The sequence below is a fragment of the Saimiri boliviensis genome, chromosome 17 (assembly GCF_048565385.1).
Source record: "Saimiri boliviensis isolate mSaiBol1 chromosome 17, mSaiBol1.pri, whole genome shotgun sequence".
Classification (NCBI taxonomy): domain Eukaryota; kingdom Metazoa; phylum Chordata; class Mammalia; order Primates; family Cebidae; genus Saimiri; species Saimiri boliviensis.
This window is the reverse complement of record NC_133465.1, coordinates 30,585,813-30,608,190: the sequence shown is the minus strand read 5'-3', so window position 1 is coordinate 30,608,190 and position 22,378 is coordinate 30,585,813. Positions and strand designations below refer to the sequence as shown.

At 47.8% G+C, this 22,378-nt stretch overlaps 1 protein-coding gene across 3 annotated transcripts; it reads right to left on the bottom strand.

Moving 5' to 3' along the window:
• Positions 1–82: 82 nt before the first annotated feature.
• Positions 83–21,214, bottom strand: PIGS (phosphatidylinositol glycan anchor biosynthesis class S). 3 transcript variants are annotated; one of them, XM_003931420.4, is made up of 12 exons: positions 21,154–21,214; positions 20,744–20,883; positions 20,548–20,659; positions 10,700–10,789; positions 10,311–10,402; positions 8,624–8,831; positions 7,091–7,233; positions 5,559–5,673; positions 3,470–3,615; positions 2,821–2,921; positions 1,814–2,024; positions 83–1,147 (listed from the first exon to the last, which is right to left on the bottom strand). In XM_003931420.4, exons 1-12 carry the CDS (start codon positions 21,185–21,187, stop codon positions 872–874), a joined length of 1,668 nt encoding a protein of 555 aa, XP_003931469.1. In that variant the 5' UTR covers positions 21,188–21,214; the 3' UTR covers positions 83–871. The 3 variants fall into 3 exon arrangements, with proteins under 3 accessions (XP_003931469.1, XP_010340344.1, XP_074244569.1); XM_010342042.2 differs by having other exon boundaries at positions 507–1,147; positions 5,547–5,673; positions 21,154–21,212; XM_074388468.1 differs by having other exon boundaries at positions 507–1,147; positions 5,547–5,673; positions 10,712–10,789; positions 21,154–21,212.
• Between the last annotated feature and the right edge of the window lie 1,164 nt (positions 21,215–22,378).

Below are 22,378 nucleotides of genomic sequence, written 5' to 3'. Positions count from 1 at the left end.
CCTGTGGGCACAGGAGGACAGACACCAGGAAACCGTTACTTATGTGTGAATGCAGAAAGAGTAAAGCTCAGACTTCATATCATTCCAATTCATATTCAGCCAGTGTTTATTAAGAGCCTAATATACGCCAGACACTTTACATGCTGATCACATTTAATCCTCACAACCGCCTTGTAAGGGACGTATCATCAGTGCCATCTGAGTGAATGAAACTCTGAGGCTCAGAGAGATTCAACAGCTTGTCCAAAGTACTCCAGACAGTAAGTGCAGAAATAAGAATTTGAATTCACAACTGTTTGATTCCAAATCTAGAACTTGCTGGGACCTCTACCACACACACAGAGCACCACATCTGAGCTGCTACCTCCTGGACTCCCATCAGACTGTACCCGACAGACAAAGCCAGCCAGGAGGGAGGGGAGTGAGGGAGAAGTTCCCAGAGGTGACCAATGCCTGGCCCCTTGATAACAGCAGAGGCTAGGGCTCTCCCACAGGAGTTAGGGAGAAGTGTGGAGGGGAGGGGCTTTCCCATAATGCTCCCTCCTCTCAAGTGCACCAGTGTGCTATGTTGAGAAATGGGGCAAAAGAACAAACAGTCCTTGCCCCAGAGGGATACAGGCAGCAGCCTTAAAGATCACACAAGATAAAGAGACCTGGATGATGTACCTTTTTAGGCCCCTCTTAGTGGAACAGGACTGAGCCAGGGGAATGGGAAAGGAAAGAAAGATGAACCCATCTTGGAGTGTCGTACTTTGGTTGATGGAGAGCCAACAGTGGAGACTGGAGACAGCAGGCCCCATGTATGTGCCTCTCATCTAACACCGCCCGTCTCGGCCAGACAGGAAGGCTTCCTATGGAGGTGCCGCCCTGCTCAGTCTGTCTTCTCAGGCTTTTTCCAGGACTTGCGGGTCTCCAGGAAGATCTTGACCAGGGAGAGGAGGATGGGCACAGCCATAGGCAGGAAGAGTGGGATGTAGATGGCAAACTTCTGGTCATCAGGGAAATAAAGGAGGTGGAGGAGTGATGGGTCAAAAAAGGCACGCTCAGAGGATGTCACAGCTTCCTGGCTGGCGACAAAGGCAGATGCCAGGTGCCCAGAGGCCAACTCTTCTGCTGACTTCTGGATTGCAGCTACAGCCCTGTACACCTAGGAAGGAGAAGGAACAAGAGGGTATACCAGCAAGTCCTAGGCATTAGTGGGAAGGGTCCTGGGCCTTACCGTGCCTTCCATCTATCGAGGAAGGCACTTAAAGTTCATCTGGGGGCCGGGTGCAGTGGCTCAAGCCTGTAATCCCAGCACTTTGGGAGGCCGAGGCGGGTGGATCACGAGGTCGAGAGATCGAGACCATCCTCGTCAACATGGTGAAACCCCGTCTCTACTAAAAATACAAAAAATTAGCTGGGCATGGCGGCGCGTGCCTGTAATCCCAGCTACTCAGGAGGCTGAGGCAGGAGAATTGCTTGAACCCAGGAGGCAGAGGTTGCGGTGAGCCAAGATCGCGCCATTGCACTCCAGCCTGGGTAACAAGAGCGAAACTCTATCTCAAAAAAAAAAAAAAAAAAAAAAAAGTTCATCTGGGATCTATGGAAGTCTGTCTAAAGGTATATGGTTTATTTTCCTAGGGTCAGCTTGAAACCTCACACTCTCATCTACACTTCTGCAGGGGAGCTGGTGCTGCCGTCTAGAGGAAGCCTGGGAAGATGGCAAGCCCACCCATACCATGGACCTCACAGATTCTCTAATCTCACCACACTCTGGCCCTCTCTGACTACTCCAGTCCTAAGCTGCAGAATCCATCCCCTGCCTGCTTACCTCAGACGCCACATCGTCCTTGATGACAATGTTGCTGATCTTGCCCAGAAGCTGTGCCAGGGAGGTGAGGGTGGTGGTGGCTGTGGCCAGGTTCTCCACTGACCGAGCCCAGAGCAGCCGGTCTAGCTCCCAGGTCATTAGCCCTTCACTCTTAGGCCCTGAAAGCAGGCATTTTGGAGGCACCTGGGGCTGAGCAATCCCAAAGAGCAACCTGTAGAAACAGCGGAGTAAGATCAAGGTCGCTGAGATCACAAGGTGGGAGAGGATGGCTAAGATTTCTCAAATACCTGTCCTAAGCCAGTGATTTTCAATCTTACCCAGAACCACAGGGGTTAACTGGAAGTGCTTCAGGGTTTTGGGGCATAAGTGGCAACACCAAGCAAGTCAGCCACAAACCCTACTGTTCCAGCTGGTGTTTCTGCTTTTACCTGTTTCAATATTGCACTTCCAAGATCTTGTTTTTTAAAAAGAGTTCCATGGCTAAAATACTTCTGATAACACCAACTTAGTTTAATCCTTTCACCTGCTCTACCCTCTCTTTGAACAAACGGGGCCAATGGGACTTAGCATTAAGGGATGATCCAGGACTGCCTTTGCCAAGGCACTGTGCTGTGCTTCTCTAAGCCTGCATCTGTGACAGACACCGCTAGTCAATCAGAAGAATACTCTTTCCTAATGAGCCCAGATATCGCCTTAGAATCCTCAACACAGAGCCTCAGGCAGCCATTCTCAATCCGTCAGGCAGCACAAGAATTAACAGCTATTGCCTTAAGCAGCCCTAATCCTGCCCCATGGACCTGACATTCATGAGTCTATTTTTCTTAGAACTGGTTTTGTCACCTACTAGTCCTTCTTAGAAAAAGGAGGATGGAATCCTTAGAAACCCTTCTTGGTTTCCCTGGGGCTCTGGGCACAGCCAAGATATCCCTGAAGATTTGATTCCACTTTGCAACTCCCCTCTGCAGTCAAGGAGACTATGTCCCCAAGTGGACCATCCAGGACCTCACCGCAGCTGAGCCAGAAACACCTCCATCACTCGCACCATGTCCACCTCGACTCTCACCGGCAGCGCTGAGGCATTATAGGCTTTGGAGTCGACATTATATACCTGAAAGGGGGATGCCACAACATCATACCAGGCCATGTACCGCTCTGCCCTAGGCACTCTGGAGAGAAAAGGAACACATATTCTTTGCTCTTTAGAAGCTATAAACCTTATGGTATGGCTAATATTTTTTTAGTACCTGTTACAGGGAGCATTAAATAAATTATCCCAATGACCCCCTTGAAAGTTCTGTAGAACATATTTTTTTATCCCACTGTAGAATTCTCCCCCATGAGAAACTCCCAATCTAACAAGGAAGGCAAGGGCTCTCAGCCTGGCAAGACTCCCACAAATAAGGCAAAGATCTAAGATGGACACAGAATGATCCTAGGTAAGGGCAAAGGGTCATAGTATAGAACGCACTAGTGGAAACAAGAGTGGGGTCTGCAGAAAAGAGGCATGAGCATGTGGCACCCTCACCTCCCTGCCTGCTCCTACCCCAGGCTGGGCCATGGAGGACACCAGAAGGAAAACAGAAGGAACACAGTTTCAGGGAACACCTGCCTGTCCCAGAAGCATGGGTTCTGGGGTCTGCATAGTGTGACTATTACCATAATGCCACCCCAGCGGGGACTGTGAAAGGCATTGGTGGCCACTGGAGCACCATCTTTGTCCTGAATGTACAGTGGGGAGTGGGCAAGCTCAGGAACGTAGAGTAGAAAGTTGAGCACAGGGTACAGGGAGGCAGCACTGGATCCTGGGGTATAAAGACAGGGAAGGCAGAACATCAAAACATGCTGGACCTGGACCCAGTCCCAGCTCAGCCTCTAACTTGCTGGTCACTCACTCTGGGACTGATTCCCCAACTAACAATCACTAGAATATCCTCCTGTCCTGGCTTTCTATAGTAAAGGGCTTCAGAATGTTCTCCGAGATGTGCTACACAGATGGAAACATAGTCCTTAGCTCCAAAACACCCCGGAATCTCCCGACTCGAAGGCCCCTTGAGCATCTAAGGCAGCTTTCTTGGCCACTGCCACAATGTACCCATGTTACTACAGACAGTTTTATGCAAACCAGAAATCTGACTTGATGTCAGTTCCCTGCTTAACATCCTTCAATGGCTAGCCACCATAACAGGTTAAAGTTCAAACTCCTAGGCCGGGCGCGGTGGCTCAAGCCTGTAATCCCAGCACTTTGGGAGGCCGAGACGGGTGGATCATGAGGTTGAGAGATCGAGACCAACCTGGTCAACATGGTGAAACCCCGTCTCTACTAAAAATACAAAAAATTAGCTGGGCATGGTGGTGCGTGCCTATAATCCCAGCTACTCAGGAGGCTGAGGCAGGAGAATTGCCTGAACCCAGGAGGCGGAGATTGCGGTGAGCCGAGATCGCGCCATTGCACTCCAGCCTGGGTAACAAGAGCGAAACTCCGTCTCAAAAAAATAAAAAATAAAAAATAAAAAAATAAAGTTCAAACTCCTTAACATGGTCCTTTATGATCTGGCTCCTGCCTGCCTTACCAGCTTCATCTTTGGTCATCACTCACATTTCAGCCACACTAAACTACTCTGAGCTTCCTAAATGCCTATGCTTTCTCACTCTTCTGCATCTAAGCTCACAGTTCCCTTTGCCTAAACTGCCCTTCTTTTCTGTACTCAGCACTGTCATAAGGTAGGCCCTCAGCCAATGTTTGCTGAATAAATAAATGAATGGAGGAATTTTCTAAGACCTCACATGCCACCCCCACAGTCCTCAGGCCACACTAGCTTGCCTGTGGTGTCTGAGATTCCACAATTAGACGTACTCACTTTGGTTTGCTTGTGTTCCAATTCTTAGTCACACCTCCTCTTCCTAGTTTCCACCCCAAAAATGAAAAACTATAATACTAGGCCGGGCGCGGTGGCTCAAGCCTGTAATCCCAGCACTTCGGGAGGCCGAGGCGGGTGGATCACGTGGTCAAGAGATCGAGACCATCCTGGTCAACATGGTGAAACCCCGTCTCTACTAAAAATACAAAAAATTAGCTGGGCATGGTGGCGCGTGCCTGTATTCCCAGCTACTCAGGAGGCTGAGGCAGGAGAATTGCTTGAACCCAGGAGGCAGAGGTTGCGGTGAGCGGAGATCGCGCCATTGCACTCTAGCCTGGGTAACAAGAGCGAAACTCCGTCTCAAAAAAAAAATGCTTTTGGATATGATAGTGTGAAGATGGAGATATCAACAGAGCATCATGAAAAAGGAACCTAGGGCTCAGGCATGGTGGCTCACGCCTGTAATCCCAGCATTTTAGAAGGCTGGGGCGGAAAGATCACTTGAGGCCGGGAGTTTAAGACCAGCATGGGCAACACAGTGAGATCCTGTCTCTACAAAACTTTTTGAGAATTAGCCAAGTGTAGTGGCACATTCCTGTACTTCTAGCTACTCGAGAAGCTGAGGTGGGAGGACGAATGAGTCCAGGAGTTGGAGCCTGCAGTGAGCTCTGACTGTGCCACTCCACCCCAGACTGGGTGACAAAGTAAGACCTTGTCTCATAAAAGAAAAAAAGGAGCTTCCATCTCCCCGTCTCCTCAGACCAACCGAACCTGGGAACCATCACTATATACAATCCACCTCCAACCCCCACCCCTCACCCGGCTAAGCCGTCAGGGTCCCTCTCTAGCCTGGCAGAAAAGAATCACCCTCATACTTAGGTGCTCACCCAGCCGGGACTCCACTGGGTTGATGACATGGGGGAGGTTGTGCATGTCCAAATAGTAGCTGGAGGAAGCTGAGTCAAAGCGGGGGTTCACTCCCAACATTGCATAGTAAAGAATCTGGAGAGCAAAGAGGGAGTGGTTACTTTGTCGAGATTTATACTCCACTTTCTCCCAAAAAAGATTTGAGGTGCCTTAAAAAGATACAATCAGGACAAGACAGCATAAAAGAGACAAAATCAGGGTTGAAAGAAAATGGGTGCAGAAGAAAATAGCAAAGCCAAGGGTAAAGTGAATACACTAAATATATGCTTTGAACGCCACATATTTTACCAGGTTTCCTAAGAGTCTACAGAAAGAGGGAAACAGAACAGCATAATTCAGTGTCTACAAGATCAAATCAAGCCAGTTATTCAGAAGCAATTACTCCCACTACCAAGACCTGACAAATTCTCCCATGTGTTTTCCCTACAAGGACATAATGTGACATAGAATCACATCTTTTTTTTTTTTTTTTTTTTGAGACAGAGTCTCGCATTGTCGCCCAGGCTGCAGTACAGTGGCACAATCTCAGCTCACTGCAATCTCTGCCTCCTGGGTGCAAGCAATTCTCCTGCCCCAGCCTCCCGAGTAGCTGGGACTACAGGCATGTGCCACCATGCCCAGCTAATTTTTTTATATTTTTAGTAGAGACGGGGTTTCACCATGTTGGCCAAGATGGTCTTGATCTCCTGACCCCGTGATCCACTCACCTCGGCCTCCCAAAGAACTGGATTTATTTATTTATTTACTTATTTACTTAAAGCATGAGCCACCACGCTCAGCATTTTTTGTTTGTTTGTTTTTGTTTTTGTTTTTGTTTTGAGATGGAGTCTCACTCTGCTACCAGGCTGAAGTGCAGTGGTGCAATCTCGGCTCACTGCAACCTCCGCCTCCCCAGTTCAAGAGATTCTTCTTCCTCAGCCTCCCGAATAGCTGGGACTACAGGCATGTGCCACTACGCCCAGCTAATTTTTGTATTTTTAGTAGAGATGGGGTTTCACCATGTTGGCCAGGCTGGTCTTGATCTCCCGACCTCGTGATCTGCCCGCCTTGGCCTCCCAAAGTGCTAGATTACAGGCGGGAGCCACGGCGCCCATTCCTTCACATCTTTATTGTTACTACAATAACAAATTTCAGGAAGCTTTTTTCTGAAAACTAAATGCCTTAAGAATGGCTCATGGCAGTAACATCTAAGTACGACTGGGGAGTACGGGTCTAGAGGGAGCCATAGGAAGGTGGTTTGTTAACAAGCACTGACAAACTCCCTCAACTGGATGCTACGGAGGGAAAGACACCAGAATCTGCCCTCAATGGATGGATGGACACAGACAAGGGCACACATACACCCCCACTACCCGCCTTTATGACACTCACATACATATACACACAGCAAATTCCTAGCAAATCAGCAAGCTCTAAGAGATGGAAGAACAGACTACACTTGTAAATATGTAGGGAAGTTGAAAAGGACTCTTCAACTTGCTCCTGGTCTCACCTGAGAGTCCACAGAGAAGTTGCCGGCAGCACTGAGGGCATTCAGGAAAGGTTGCACATAGCGCCGGACAGCTCCCTCGATGTCCCAGTGGACGTCATGGGACTTGGGGTCTGGGTTCAGTAAACTGAAGGTGATCTCATAGCCTGCAGAAACAGGAGCCAGGAAAGTCAGAGGCTCCTGTGGATCAAAGAGGAAGGGCATCCTGTACTCCCAGCTGAGCTGAACTTGTTTCTCTTCTGGATGGGGTTGGTTTCCATCATGGAACCAAAAGGAGGACAAAACTGCGATGAGGAACACTGACAAGAAAAAGCGGCTGGGTGTTGTGGCTCACACCTGTAATCCCAGCACTTTGGGAGACTGAAGCGGGCAGATCACTTGAGGCCAGGAGTTCAAGGCCAGCCTGGCCATCATGGAGAAAACCCATCTCTACTAAAAATACAATTATTGGCTGGGCATGGTAGCTCACACTGTAATCCCAGCACTTTGGGAGGCTGTGGCAGGCAAATCACTTGAAGTCAGGGGTTCAAGACCAGCCTGGTCAACATGGTGAAACCCCATCTCTACTAAAAATACAAAAATTAGCTACGCATGGTGGTGGACACCTGTAATCCCAACTACTCAGGAGGCTGAGGCAAGGGACTCACTTGAACCTGGGATGCGGAGGTTGCAGTGAGCTGAGATGGTGTCACTGCACTCCAGCCTGGATGACAGAAAGAGGCTCCGTCTCGGCCGGGTGTGGTGGCTCACGCCTGTAATCCAAACACTTTGGAGGCCAAGGCAGGCAGATCACCTGAGGTCGGGAGTTCAAGACTAGCCTGACCAATATGGTGAAACCCCATCTTTAAAATAAATAAATAAATAAAAATAAAAATGAAGAGGCTCCGTCTCAAAATAAAATAAAACACAAATACAAAAATTAGCCAGGCATGGTGGCATGCACCTGTAATTCTCTATCTACTCAGGAAGCTGAGGAGTGAAAATCACTTGAACTTGGGAAGCAGAGGTTGTGGTAAGCAGAGATCACACCACTGCACTCCAGTCTGGGTGACAGAGCAAGACTCTGTCTCAAAAAAAGAAAATAGGCCGGGTGCGGTGGCTCACGCCTGTAATCCCAGCACTTTGGGAGGCCGAGGCAGGTGGATCACGAGGTCAAGAGATCAAGACCATCCTGGTCAACATGGTGAAATCCCGTCTCTACTAAAAATACAAAAAATTAGCTGGGCATGGTGGCATATGCCTGTAATCTCAGCTACTCAGGAGGCTGAGGCAGGAGAATTGCCTGAACCCAGGAGGTGGAGGTTGCGGTGAGCCGACATCGCGCCATTGCACTCCAGCCTGGGTAACAAGAGCGAAACTCCGTCTCAAATAAATGAATGAATGAATGAATAAATAAATAAATAAATAAATAAATAAAATAAGTAAGAAAAAATTGAGGCTAGAGAAGAAAAGGAGAAAGAAGTTCCCTGCAGATTTTCCTCCTGCCCAACGTAATTAATTTCCTCTGTCTTCCTGTGGCAAAGCCTGATGCCCTACCCAAGCTGGACTTGAGAGGCCGCCTCTTCTCAGCGCTCCACTTGTCCTCTGGAAGGTGGTCAGCCAGAGCAGCAGCAAGCACATCCTCAGTCAAAGACATGGCCTGGGCCACCTGGACTATGCGGCGCCCAATGATGTTAAAGGCCTCACGGTGCATTATTCCCCGCACCACTGCTGTCCTCTTGGGTCCAATGTAGCTCATCATGTCCTGTGGGGGTGAATAAGGGACAGAATGCCCATGGCTCAGAAAAGAAAGCCGAAAAGCACCCTGGTTCTTACAGTTGAGAATCTGGCCTTCTGCCACTGCACTTCTCTCGAGATTCAGTGAGCTATGAACTCAGCATTTCTGAGCTGTGAGTATATATTGGGAGTTTTCATTTGTTTCTGTTCCCTTCTCTTTCCCAGTAGACATGGGTCCAGGCAGCATCCAACGCTTCAGGGGCTGGTAAAATGGTGAAATGGAAACTAAGAGATGGCATGCTGAGCAAGAAACACAGAATAAACAGCCAGCTGGAGAGTCTGACATAAAAACGGCACATGGCAAAGAAACAAGTATTCACAATAGCATTATCTCTAGCAATAAAACCTAGAAATAATCCAAATGTCCATTAGCAACAGAATGAGTAAATTATGTTTATGTTTACACAATGATACATACATTCAACTACATAATTATGGATGATTCTCTCAACTATAAATGTTGAACAAAATAAAAGTTGTAGAGGAACATGTGCTATATTCCACCATTTATATAAATTCAGAAATGTAAAATTAAATACATTGTTTATAGAGATACAACATATGTGATCAAACTCTAAGGAAAAGCAAAAATTATATACACAAAATATGGTCGCCTTGGGCTAAAAGGGAGTGGAGTATATCCACGGAGATCCACACTGTGCTACTGTACTGTAGTTTGTAAGCTGGGGTGGGTATGGGGATGTTCATTAAAATTTCTAGTCTTTTTATAAAAATTAAATGTTTGATTATACATTTTTTTTCCGAAACGGAGTCTCACTCTGTCACCCAGGTTGGAGTGCAGTGGCACTATCTCACCTCACTGCAACCTCCAGCTCCTGGGTTCAAGCGATTCTCCTGCCTCAGCCTCCCAAGTGGCTGGGACTACAGGTGCCCACCATCACGCCTGGCTAATTTTTGTATTTTTAGTAGAGACAGGGTTTTGCCATGTTGGCCAGGCTGGTCTCAAACTCCTGACCTCAGGTGATCCGCCCACCTCAGCCTTCCAAAGTGCTGGGATTACAGGTATGCAACACCGCACCCAGCCGATTCTTCTATTTTTAGTAGAGACAGGGAGTACAGTGACATAATACTAGTCTCTGCAATCTCCACCTCCCGGGCTTAAGCGATCCCCCGGCCTCAGCCTCCAAAAGTCACTGGGACTACCACATCCAGCTAATTTTTTTTATTTTTTGTAGAGACAAGGTTTTGCCATGTTGCCCAGGCTGGTCTTGATCTTCTGAGCTGAAGCAAATTGCCCATCTCAACCTCCCAAAGTGCTGAGATTACAGTGTGAGCTACCAGACCCAGCCAGCATTCTTTATTTAAAATATTTGAAGTTTTCTATAGCAAATGGAAAAAATGGGTAGCAACGGTGCAAGAAGGAGGTGACCCAGGAGGTCACAAGCTGAAGGGATAAGGCAAAGCCACGGCCTCTTTGTTACCCTACCTGGGGAAGAAGTGAGGAGTGTTCAGAGATCACATACACAGTCAGGGAGCCCTCCGCTTGTTCCTGAGGCTCATCTAACATGGCTTCTGCCTCTGGAGACAAGAACAGGTGGTACACCAAGAGCAAAACACCATCCCATCTCCCCCGACTCCCCACAGAGTGCCTCACCCACCCCTTCACTCACATTCAGCTGCCACAGTGGTCAGGCTTGGGTAAGCCAATCAATCTCTGTGGCCCTCAGTGGTCCGGGCTGAATCCCACAGTACCTCATTCCCAGCATTCCCAGAGAGGTTTTGGAGGTAAGACAAAGTATGGGAACTAAGCACTTACAGATCAGAAGGAAAAAGGGCTTCACATTAAAATGGTGTGGTGCTCATCCCTTCCCATACCTTGCACGCTACCTGATGACAGGGCCTCCTCCTCATAGTCCAATGCCCTCCGATAGGCCTTCTGGAAACGGCATTTGATTTTCATTTTGTCTATGAGGGAAAGGAAGTAGCACGATGAAAAAGGCAAGCATCAGGCTTCTGCCCACCTTCCCAGCCCTAACACCATCCAGCATCTGGGACACGAGATGGTTGTTTGCCGAAAAAGTCCAAGCAGCTGCAGCCAACTCTAATGATTTCTGGATAGATGATAACAAACACATGATACCCGTTTCTCCCATCTGCCCCAGCTCTTGCCTTCACCTCTGCATACACTGGTCCTTCTGCTTAAAGTGTCTTCTCAATGTGAAATCTATTTCAATAGTCACTACATTAATAGGCAAAAAACCATATGGTCCTTCCAATCACTGCCCCAAAATAATTAAATTCAGTGAACGTTCCTGATAAAAAACAAAACACACAGGCCAGGCACAGTGGCTCATGCTTGTAAACCCAGCACTTTAGGAGGCTGAGAAGGGTGGATCCCTTGACCCCAGGAGTTGGAGATCAGCCTGGGCAACATGATGAAACCCCATCTCTACAAAAAACGCAAAAATTAACCAGGTATGGGCTGGCACAGTGGCTCACCTCTGTACTCCCAGCACTTTGGGAGTCTGAGGCAGGTGGATCACCTGAGGTCAGGAGTTTGAGACCAGCCTGGCCAACATGATGAAACCCTATCTCTGCTAAAAATACAAAAAATTAGCCCGGTATGGTGGCAGATGCCTATAAGCCCAGCTACTCGGGAGGCTAAGGCAGGAGAATCCCTTGAACCTAGAAAGCAGAGGTTGCGGTGAGCCAAGATCACACCATTGCACTCCAGCCTGGGCAACAAGAGTGAAACTCCGTCTAAAAAAAAAAAAAATTAGCCAGGTATGGTGGTGCACACCTGTAGTCCCATACTTGCGAGGTTGAGGCGGGAAGATGACTTGAGCCTGCGAGGTGGAAGTTGCAGTGACACAAGATCGTGCCACTGCACTTCAGTCAGGGTAGTAGAGCCAGACCTTGTCTCAAAAAAATAAAAAATAGGCCGGGCACAGTGGCTGACTGTAAATCCAGCACTTTGGGAGGCCAAGGCGGGAAGATCACAAGGTCAGGAGTTTGAGACCAGCCTGGCCAATATGGTAAAACCCTGTCTCTATTAAAAATACAAAAACTGGCTGGGTGCGGTGGCTCACGCCTATAATCCCAACACTTTGGGAGGCCGAGGTGGGTGGATCACCTGAGGTCGGGAGTTCAAGACCAGTCTAACAAACATGGAGAAACTCCATCTCTACTAAAAATATAAAAATTAGCCAGGTCTGGTGTCACGTGCCTGTAATCCCAGCTACTCGGAGGGGCTGAGGCAGGAGGATCACTTGAACCTGGGAGGCAGAGGTTGCAGTGAGCTGAGATCACGCCATTGCACTCCAGCCTGGGCAAAAAGAGCAAAACTCCATCTCAAAAAAAAAAGAAAAAAAAGTTCCTCTTTTCCTTATAAAAGAATTCCAGATCATATATTTCTTCCAGGAAGAAGAAATGATAGAATTGTAAAAATCACTAATTTGGCCAGGCGTGGTGGCTCATGCCTGTAATTCCAGCACTTTAGGGACCAAGGTGGGAAGACTGCTTAAGCCCAGGACTTTGAGACCAGCTTGGGGAACACAGTGAGACCCCGTCTCTACAAAAAATGTAAAAATTAGCTGGGGGCAGGTGCAGTGGCTCATGCCTGTAATCCCAGCACTTTGGGAGACCAAGGCTGGTGAATTGCTTGAGGCCAGAAGTTTGGGACCAGTCTGGCCAACATGGGGAAACCTCGTCTCTACTAAAATTACAAAAATTAGCCTGGCATAACGGTGCACACCTGTAATCCCAGCTATGTCAGGAGGCTGAGGCATGAGAATTGCTTGAACCCAGGAGGCAGAGGTTGCAGTGAGCCGAGATTGAGCCACTGAACTCCAACCTGGGTGATAGAGTGAGACTCTTGTCTCAAAAAAAAAAAAAAAAAAAAAATTCGCTGGGCACAGTGGCACATTCCTGTAGTCCCTGTAATAAACCATCCCAGCTACTTGGGAGCCTGAGGTGAGAGGATCACTTGAACCCAGGAGTTCAAGGTTACAGTGAGCTATGATGGGGCCACTGTACTTCAGCCTGAATGTCAGACCCTATCTCAAAAAAAAAAAAAAAAAAAAAAAAGACCCCTTCTCTACTTTTTCTTTTTCTTTCTTTTTTTTCTTTTTCTTTTTTTTTTTTTTTGAGGAGTCTGGCTCTGTCACCTAGACTAGAGTGCAGCAGTGCCATCCCAGCTCACTACAACCTCTACCTCCCAGGTACCAGCGATTCTCCTCTCTCAGCCTCCCAAGTAGCTGGGATTACAGGCATGCACTATGACACCCAGCTAATTTTTGTATTTTTAGTACAGACAGGATTTTGCCAAGTTGACCAGCCTGGTCTTGAACTCCTGACCTCAAGTGATCTACCCACCTCAGCCTCCCAAAGTGCTGGGATTATAGGTGTGAGCCACCATGCCCTGCCTACATTTTTTTTTTTTTTTTTTTTTTTTTTTGGATACAGAGTCTCGCTCTCCCAGGCTGGAATGCAGTGGCGTAGTCTCGGCTCAATGCAACCCCTATCTACCAGGTTCAAGGAATTCTCCTGCCTTGGACTCTAGAGTAGCTGGGACAACAGGCACACACCAGCATACCCAGCAAATTTTTATATCTTTAGTGGAGATGGGGTTTCACCACATTGCCCAGACTGGTCGCAAACTCCTGACCTCAAGTGATCCACCACCTTGGCCTCCCAAAGTTCTGGGATTATAGGCATGAGCCACTGTGCCCAGCCTAATTTTTTTTTTTTTTTTTAATTAGCCAGGCATAGTGATACATGCCAGTAGTCCTAGCTACTTGGAAGGCTGAGGTGGGAGGATTTGATTGAGCCTAGGGGTTCAAGGCTGCAGTGAGCTATGATTGAGTCACTGCACTGCAGTCTGGATGACAGAGTAAGACCTTGTCTCTAAAAAAAAAAAAAAAAAAAAAAAAAAAATTTAAAAAAAAGCACTATCACCAGGCGCAGTGGCTCAAGCCTATAATCCCTGAACTTTGGGAGGCCGAGGTGGGTGGATCACGAGGTCAAGAGATCAAGACCATCCTGGTCAACATGGTGAAACCCTGTCTCTACTAAAAATACAAAAAATTAGCTGGGCATGGTGGCACATGCCTGTAATCCCAGCTACTCAGGAGGCTGAGGCAGGAGAATTGCCTGAACCCAGGAGGCGGAGGTTGCGGTGAGCCGAGATCGTGCCATTGCACTCCAGCCTGGGTAACAAGAGCGAAACTCCATCTCAAAAAAAAAAAAAAAAAGCACTATCTTGTGACTGCTAACAAAATGGATTCCATGATCAAACAGATGCTAAAAATATCAGTGTGAAAGGTTGATGGGGAACTCTAAAATATAGAGATAATGCTGACAATACCTGAACTCACTGCATAATCTTTGCATCACTCAAAGTGGAATAAACAGCCGTTAATGCTTCATGATGTAACACAATAGGAAATACACTGCACCAGCTACAATGCATTCTCATCCAAAAAAATTGAACCTGGCTTTAATCAAACCACTAGATCTACCAGTTTATAAGAAATACGGATGTTAGCGGAATGAGTTAAATGAAACTGTGAGGAAGCTACTTGCCAAATCCCAAATGTGAGATGTTATATAAAACAAATGACCTGGTTTCTCCAACAAATCAATGGTGTGAAAGAGATGTATGGGGGAAGAGTGGGGGGAACTCACATAAAATAAAAGTGACAAAAAGACAAATGCAATTTATTGATCCTGATGGAATAAACCATCTGTGAAAGGATATCTTAGACATAGCTGGAGAGATCTAAATACAGACTGAGAATTAGGTAAGGGATCACTGCTAACTTGGTTAGGTGTGATAATGGTAGTCATGTTTAAAAAAGAAACAAAACTCTTCAATGGCTTCCCTTCTCATCTCGAATAGAAGTCCAGAATGCAAATTCTCACAATGACCTACCAGGCCCTAAGTGATTAAGCCCCCTTCTACTGCTCTGGTTTTATTTCATTTCCTTTTTCTCTCTTCCTCATTCACCCCAGTGAAGCCACAAGGAGATTCTCACTGCTCCGGAAAGGCACAAAACCTGCTCTTAACTCAGGGCCTTAGACTTGTTCTTCCCTCTGCCATGATGCTCTTCCCCCAGATATGTACATAGTCTGTTCCCTCATCTTTTAGGGCTTTACTCGAATGTCCACTTTTCAATGAGGCCCTCCTTGTCCACCCTATCTAAAACTGCAATCCCCACCCATTCCTCAAGAAAATCCCCTCTCCTGTCCTGCTCTATTTTCCTTTTTTTCTTTTTTCTTTTTTTTGAGTCAGAGTCTCCCTCTGTCACCAGGTTGGAATGTAGTGATGCAATCTTGGCTCACTGCAACCTCCACCTCCCATGTTCAAGCAATTCTCCTGCCTCAGCCTCCCAAGTGGCTGGGACTACAGGTGCACGCCACCACACTCGTATAATTTTTTGTATTTTTAGTAAAGATGGGGTTTCACCATGTTGGCCAGGATGGTCTCAATCTCTTGACCTCGTGATCCGCCCATCTCAGCTCCCAAAGTGTTAAGCTTACAGGCGTGAGCCACCACGCCCAGTCCTCTATTTTTCTTATATCACCATCTAACATACATTTGACTTACTTTTTTTTTTTTTAAATTGAGACAGAGTCTCTGTTGCCCAGGCTGGAGTGCAGTGGTGCGATCTTGGCTCACTGTAACTTCTGCCTCACAGGTTCATGGGATTCTCCTGCCTCGGTCTCCCAAGTAGCTGGGATTACAGGCACCTGCTATCATGTCCGGCTAATTTTTGTATTTTTAGTTAAGATGGGGTTTCACCATGTTAGCCAGGCTGGTCTCAAACTCCCGATCTCAAGTGATCTGCCCGCCTCAGCCTCCCAAAGTGCTGGGATTACAGGCATGAGCCACCATGTCCTGCTTTATTTGTCTTTTTTATTGTCTGTCTTATTCTTGTATGTTTTGTTCACTGCTATATCTCTAGCAACTAGAACTGTATCTGACATAGGTATTCAGTAAATACTTGATTAAATGAACAACCCTATTACTACTTCTGACTAACAGATGAGGAAACCAAGGTTTAGATAAGTTAACAACCTTACTCAAATTTACACAAATAAGTAGCAGAATGAGGCTTGAATCCAGCTCCCTGATCCCCAATTCCATACTCCTGGTCACTCTTTATATGTGTTGCCTATACTCTCTTTACAGTATACCCATATTACCGAACACTGTGTCATCAAATATGAAGAAATCCATGATAAACTGAAAACAATCAAATTTCAAACTAATTTGTGAGGAATAGTCCAACTTTTATTTAGAAAACAAGAAGTTTGGCTGGGCGCGGTGGCTCACACCTGTAATCCTAGCACTTTGGGAGGCCAAGGCAGGCAGATCACAAGGTCAGAAGTTCCAGACCATGCTGGCTAACACCGTGAAACCCTGTCTCTACTAAAAATACAAAAAATTAGCGAGGCATGGTGGTGTGTACCTGTAGTCCCAGCTACTCAGGAGGCTGAGGCAGGAGAATCACTTGAACTCGGGAGGTGGAGGTTGCACTGAGCCAGGATCACGCCACTGCACTCCAGCCTGGGCAACAGAGAGAGACTCCATCTCAAAAAGAAAAAAAAGAAAAAGAAAACAAGAATGTGTTTTCTTTGTCACAATAGCTCACACCTATAATCCCAGCACTTTGGGAGGCCAAGGCGAGTGGATCACATGAGGTCAGGAGTTCAAGAGCTGCGTGGCCAACATGACAAAACCCCATCTCTACTAAAAATACAAAAAATTAGCTGGGGGTGGTGGCAGTCGCCTGTAATCCCAGCTACTCTGGAGGCTGAGGCAAGAGAATCACTTGAACCAGGAGGCAGAGTTTGTAGCAAGCTGACATTCCGCTGTTGCACTCCAGTTGGGCAACAAGAGCAAAACTTGATCTCAAAAAAAAAAAAAAAAAAAAGAAAAGAAGTCTGTTTGTGCACAGAGGCTGAGGCTGAACCATACAAAATATGATTACTTTGACACTTTTTTTTCTCTGTTGTTTCGCTTTTCTCCTTTTTGTGGAGAACGGGGCCTTGCTATATTGCCCAGGCAGGTCTTGAACTCCTGGGCTCAAGCTGTCCTCCACCTCTGCCTCCCTAAGAGCTGGGATTACAGGTATGAGCCACAGCGCCTAGCAAAATATGACTACTTTTTTTTTTTTTTTTTTTTTGAGATGGAGTTTCGCTCTTGTTACCCAGGCTGGAGTGCAATGGCGCGATCTCGGCTCACCACAACCTCTGCCTCCTAGATTCAGGCAATTCTCCTGCTTCAGCCTCCTGAGTAGCTGGGATTACAGGCACGCGCCACCATGCCCAGCTAATTTTTTGTATTTTTAGTAGAGACGGGGTTTCACCATGTTGACCAGGATGGTCTCGATCTCTCGACCTCGTGAGCCACCCGCCTCGGCCTCCCAAAGTGCTGGGATTACAGGCTTGAGCCACCGCGCCCGGCTATGATTACTTTTTTTTTTTTTTTTTTTTTTTTTGAGACGGAGTTTCGCTCTTGTTACCCAGGCTGGAGTGCAATGGCGCGATCTCGGCTCACCGCAACCTCCACCTCCTGGGTTCAGGCGATTCTCCTACATCAGCCTCCTGAGTAGCTGGGATTACAGGCACGCGCCACCATGCCCAGCTAATTTTTAGTATTTTTAGTAGAGACGGGGTTTCACCATGTTGACCAGGATGGTCTCGATCTCTCGACCTCGTGATCCACCCGCCTCGGCCTCCCAAAGTGCTGGGATTATAGGCTTGAGCCACCGCGCCCGGCCTATGATTACTTTTTAAAAAATCTTTCAGCCGGGCGCGGTGGCTCAAGCCTGTAATCCCAGCACTTTGGGAGGCCGAGGCGGATGGATCACGAGGTCAAGAGATCGAGACCATCCAGGTCAACATGGTGAAACCCCGTCTCTACTAAAATACAAAAAATTAGCTGGGCATGGTGGCGCGTGCCTGTAATCCCAGCTACTCAGGAGGCTGAGGCAGTAGAATCGCCTGAACCCAGGAGGCGGAGGTTGCGGTGAGCCGAGATCGCGCCATTGCACTCCAGCCTGGGTAACAAGAGCAAAACTCCGTCTCAAAAAAAAAAAAAAAAAAAAAATCTTTCAACCAGCCGGGTTCGGTGGTTCACACTTGTAATCCCAGCACTTTGGGAGGCTGATCACTTGAGCCCAGGAACTCAAGACCAGCCTGGGTAACATGGTGAAACACTGTCTCTACTAAAAATACCAAAACAGGGCCGGGCATGGTGGCTCATGCCTGTGATTCGAACACTGTAGGAGGCCGAGGCGGGTGAATCACAAGGTCAAGAGATTGAGACCATCCTGGTCAACATGGTGAAACCTGTCTCTACTAAAAATACTAAAATTAGCTGGGCATGATGGCACGTGCCTGTAGTCCCAGCTACTCGGGAGGCTGAGGCAGGAGAATTGTTTGAACCCAGGAGGCGGAGGTTGCAGTGAGCTGAGATCGCGCCATTGCACTCCAGCTTGGGCAACAAGAGTGAAACTCCGTCTCAAAAATAAAATAAAATATGTATATAAAAATAAAAATGTTTTAAAATACCAAAACAAATTAGCCGGGTGTGACAGTATGTGGCTGTGGTCTCACAGTACATGGGGAGGGTGGGCTGAGGTGGGAGGATTGCTTGAGCCCAATAGGTCAAGGTTGCAGTCGGCCCTGGTCATGCCACCACAGTCCAGCCTGAGCAACAAAGAGAGACCCTGTGTCAAAAAAGAATGTTTTCACCAAGGCTAAAGAACTAAAATGTAAACAGCACACAGGTGCCTCATGGTCTAGATTCCGCCGACATCTCCAGTCATTCCCAGTCTTTCACTACACATTCCATTAAGGCAAAACTGCTCATAGATCCCCAAGTATACTGATCCACCCTGCCACACTTTCACACAGGAGTACAGTTTGTTGGTTAAAAGCCTGAACACTGGAATCAGGCCTGGATTTAAATCCCAGTTCCATCTCTTGCTGGCTGTGTGATCTTGGACAAGTTAAATTCTCGAAGCCTCAGTGTCTTCATTTATAAAATGGTGATCATATGATTAGAAAGGATCAAATCAGGCAACATGTATAAAGTGCTTTACCTAGTTTTTGGCACACAGCGAGCAACAACTATTAGCTATCCTTATACTGTCTCATGCTATTCACTCTGCCTGAAATTCTCCCTCTCCCTTTCCCATTTAACCTGAATTCCTACACATCCTTTAAAAATCTGACTTAAAGCCAGGCGTGGTGGCTCAAGCCTGTAATCCTAGCACTTTGGGAGGCCGAGGCGGGTGGATCACGAGGTCAAGAGATCGAGACCATCCTGGTCAACATGGTGAAACCCCGTCTCTACTAAAAATAAAAAAATTAGCTGGGCATGGTGGCGCGTGCCTGTAATCCCAGCTACTCAGGAGGCTGAGGCAGGAGAATTGCCTGAACCCAGGAGGCGGAGGTTGCGGTGAGCCGAGATCGCGCCATTGCACTCCAGCCTGGGTAACGAGCAAAACTCTGTCTCAAAAAAAAAAAAAAAAAAAAAATCTGACTTAAAATCTACATCTCTCAAAATTTTCTCTGCCTTTCTTTCCTCTCAGATGGTTAATACTCTTTATTAAGTGCGACCCCTGTTTTTTGCATACTTCTACTGCAATTTATTTTCTTTCTCACCTACCTATGAATGTCTTGAAACCATTATCAATTTCTTATTCATTCCCAAATTCCCGGTAACTAAAAAAAGTACCTCAGTAGCCAGACGCGGTGGCTCAGGCCTGTAATCTCAGCACTTTGGAAGGCTAAGGTGGGCAGATCACAAGATCAAGAGATCAAGACCATCCCGGCCACCATGGTGAAACCCAGTCTCTATTAAATAAACATACAAAAATTGGTTGGGGATGGTGGAGTGCGCCTATAGTTCCAGCTACTCAGGAGGCTGAGGGATGAGAATCACTTGAACCCAGGAGGCGGAGGTTGCAGTGAGCCAAGATCGCACCACTGCACTCCAGCCTGGGCAACAGAGCAATACTCCATCCCCAAAAAAAAAAAAAAGTACCTCAGTAAAGTGTTTATTATTAAACTGAATAGGGTTTGGGTGTGGTGGCTAACACATGTAATCCCAGCACTTTGGGATGCCAAGGCAGGAGCATCACCTGAGGTCAGGAGTTCGAGACCAGCCAGGCCAACATGGTCAAATACAAAAATTAGCTGGGCGTGGTGGTGCATGCCTGTAATCCCAGCTACTCGGGTGGCTGAGGCAGGAGAATTGCTTGAACCCCGGAGGCAAGGTTGCAGTGAGCTGAGATCGCGCCACTGAACTCCCGCCTGGGCAACAGAGCTAGACTCCCTCTCAAAAAATAATAAATAAATAAAAACTGAATAGGGCCTATATGCAAACCCAATTTAATTTCAAACTCTGTGTTCTTTCCACTATATTCCACCTCCTCCCCTATACCCTGATGGGCATCAGTTGCTTCCGATTAGGTAGTCTACATTATGAGTAAAATTGCTATTTAATGACAGTGAATTTAAAGGTAGGTTTTTTTTTTGTTTTTTTTTTTTGTTTTGTTTTGTTTTTTACCAAACACACTGTTCATTCAGAGAGGTCTTTTAGTAGTAAGTTTTTAACTGCCTTTATGGTACACCCACGCTCCTCCCACCCAACTCAGCTCTGGAGTGAGCTCAGACGTGAAAGGCATCCCTGACCCTCAGGAACTCACATTTCAGAGGAATCTCTCTTTCATGCACAACGGTGAAGGGCAGCTTCTCCTGGTCGTCCAGGGGCACTGACTCCCGCGTAAACACGACAGTGACAGGCACCATGAGGCGGAGCTGCAGGAAGGGGCATCAGGGCCATCACTGAGTGTCCACCTCGCCAGCGGGCTGTCCCCCGACCGTCCCCCACGGCAGTCTCACCTGCAGGGCATTCAACCCACTGATCTGGGAGTAAGGCAACGAGGCCCGGTAGGTCTCTGTGGTCTTCCACCAGAGCGGCAGTCCCAGCAGGATGGCCACCGCAGCGAAGAAGAGGGCGGCGCGCTTGCCCCGGACCACCTCTGAGGGCATAGGGAACAGACCGAGGCGCTGGAAACCTGCTAGGATGCCGGCCCCTTCCCCGACGTGAAGCCCCGACCACCCGCATCCAGGGACCAGCGTTCATTGGGATCCCGGTGCGAATGGACCCGGCCCAAGCCTGAAGGCAATCCCATCTGAAAAGATCCCCCGAGCCCCCCGTCCGCGGGACCTCTCGCACACCACAATCCCCACCCCTGCATTCCTCCCTTGGCATCCGCGAGCTGCAAGCTGCCACCCGAAGCCCACCGCACCTAGGTCTGTAGCCGCAGCCCCGGCAGCCGCCATGCTGGCTTCCGGCTGCTCCGGCCGCCGGGGGCGGAACTTCGTGACCCTCACCCAATCGGAATCTCCTCAATGAGGGGGCGGTACCGCAGCGGTGATCGGGGCCAATCGAGAGCGGCACTCCAGACCCGCAGGCGGGAGCAAGCCGGCAAGGGATGGGCAGGCTCCGCGGGGAGCTCTGCTGGAGGTCTGAAAGGAGGTCACCCTGACGCCGAGGGGCGGTCGAGGGGCTGTGCAGGTTTCGGCACTGCTAGAACGAAGTCCCCCGCTTTCCTATAGAACACACTCCTAGCCCCGCGATTAAGAGTGCAACCTCTGCAGTAGTTAAATAATAGCTGGCAGCTCCGAGGCTCAATTGTCTCCTGTGAAAATGGAGATATTTACTTAAATGAGGCCGTTCTTGTAAGGAGCCTGGCACACGGAAAGCCCTCAAAGGTCAGCTGTCACGGTTTTATCATTCTTATCGTAGAGCTCCTCTTGGGGCGCCCTCTCCTCAAGCCTCAAACATGGAGGTAGCAAGCTAGTACGTTTTAGCATGATTGGCTCTCTCGCTATTTTAAAATTCATTTTAATTCATTTCCAACTTGGAAAACTCAGGATACTTCACTTCAAAATCTTGAAAATTTATGAGCCAAAACTCTGGATCCTGATCATTGCGGTTCAAATCCTGGCTTCATCACTTATTAGGTGAGTGATCTTGAGAGGATCCCTCTGTGTCTTTCTTGGTCTGTTTTCTCTATTAAAATAGGGAGGATAGTAATAGTACCTACTTTATAGAGTTGTATGAAATGCGTGAATACATATAAAGTGATTAGAGCAGGGTTGGTGCTTTGTGCAAGCTATTTTTGTTATTATAAGGTCAGGTCACACAGGGTGGAGCATTTGTAGCCTCCCCAGCTGACACAGAACTAACACAGCTTTTTATCTCATCTTTTTATCTGCTTAGGTAGACCCAGGTTCTCAGCCTATCTCACACCCCACCAGTGGTCAAAGTTCAGCACGAGGCCTCATCAGAGCTGTCGTTACCCAGACCCTCAAATTGCCCCCCTTGTACACACTTCTACCCCAAATGAGAATGGGCCATAGCCCTTGGCAGCCTCCTAGATGCCCTGCTCAGCCCTGGCATCCCGCAGAGCCTTCGGAGTTTCCCTCTTTGGGCCGGAGTCCAAGTGCTCCCTCGCCCTTCCTGGTGTG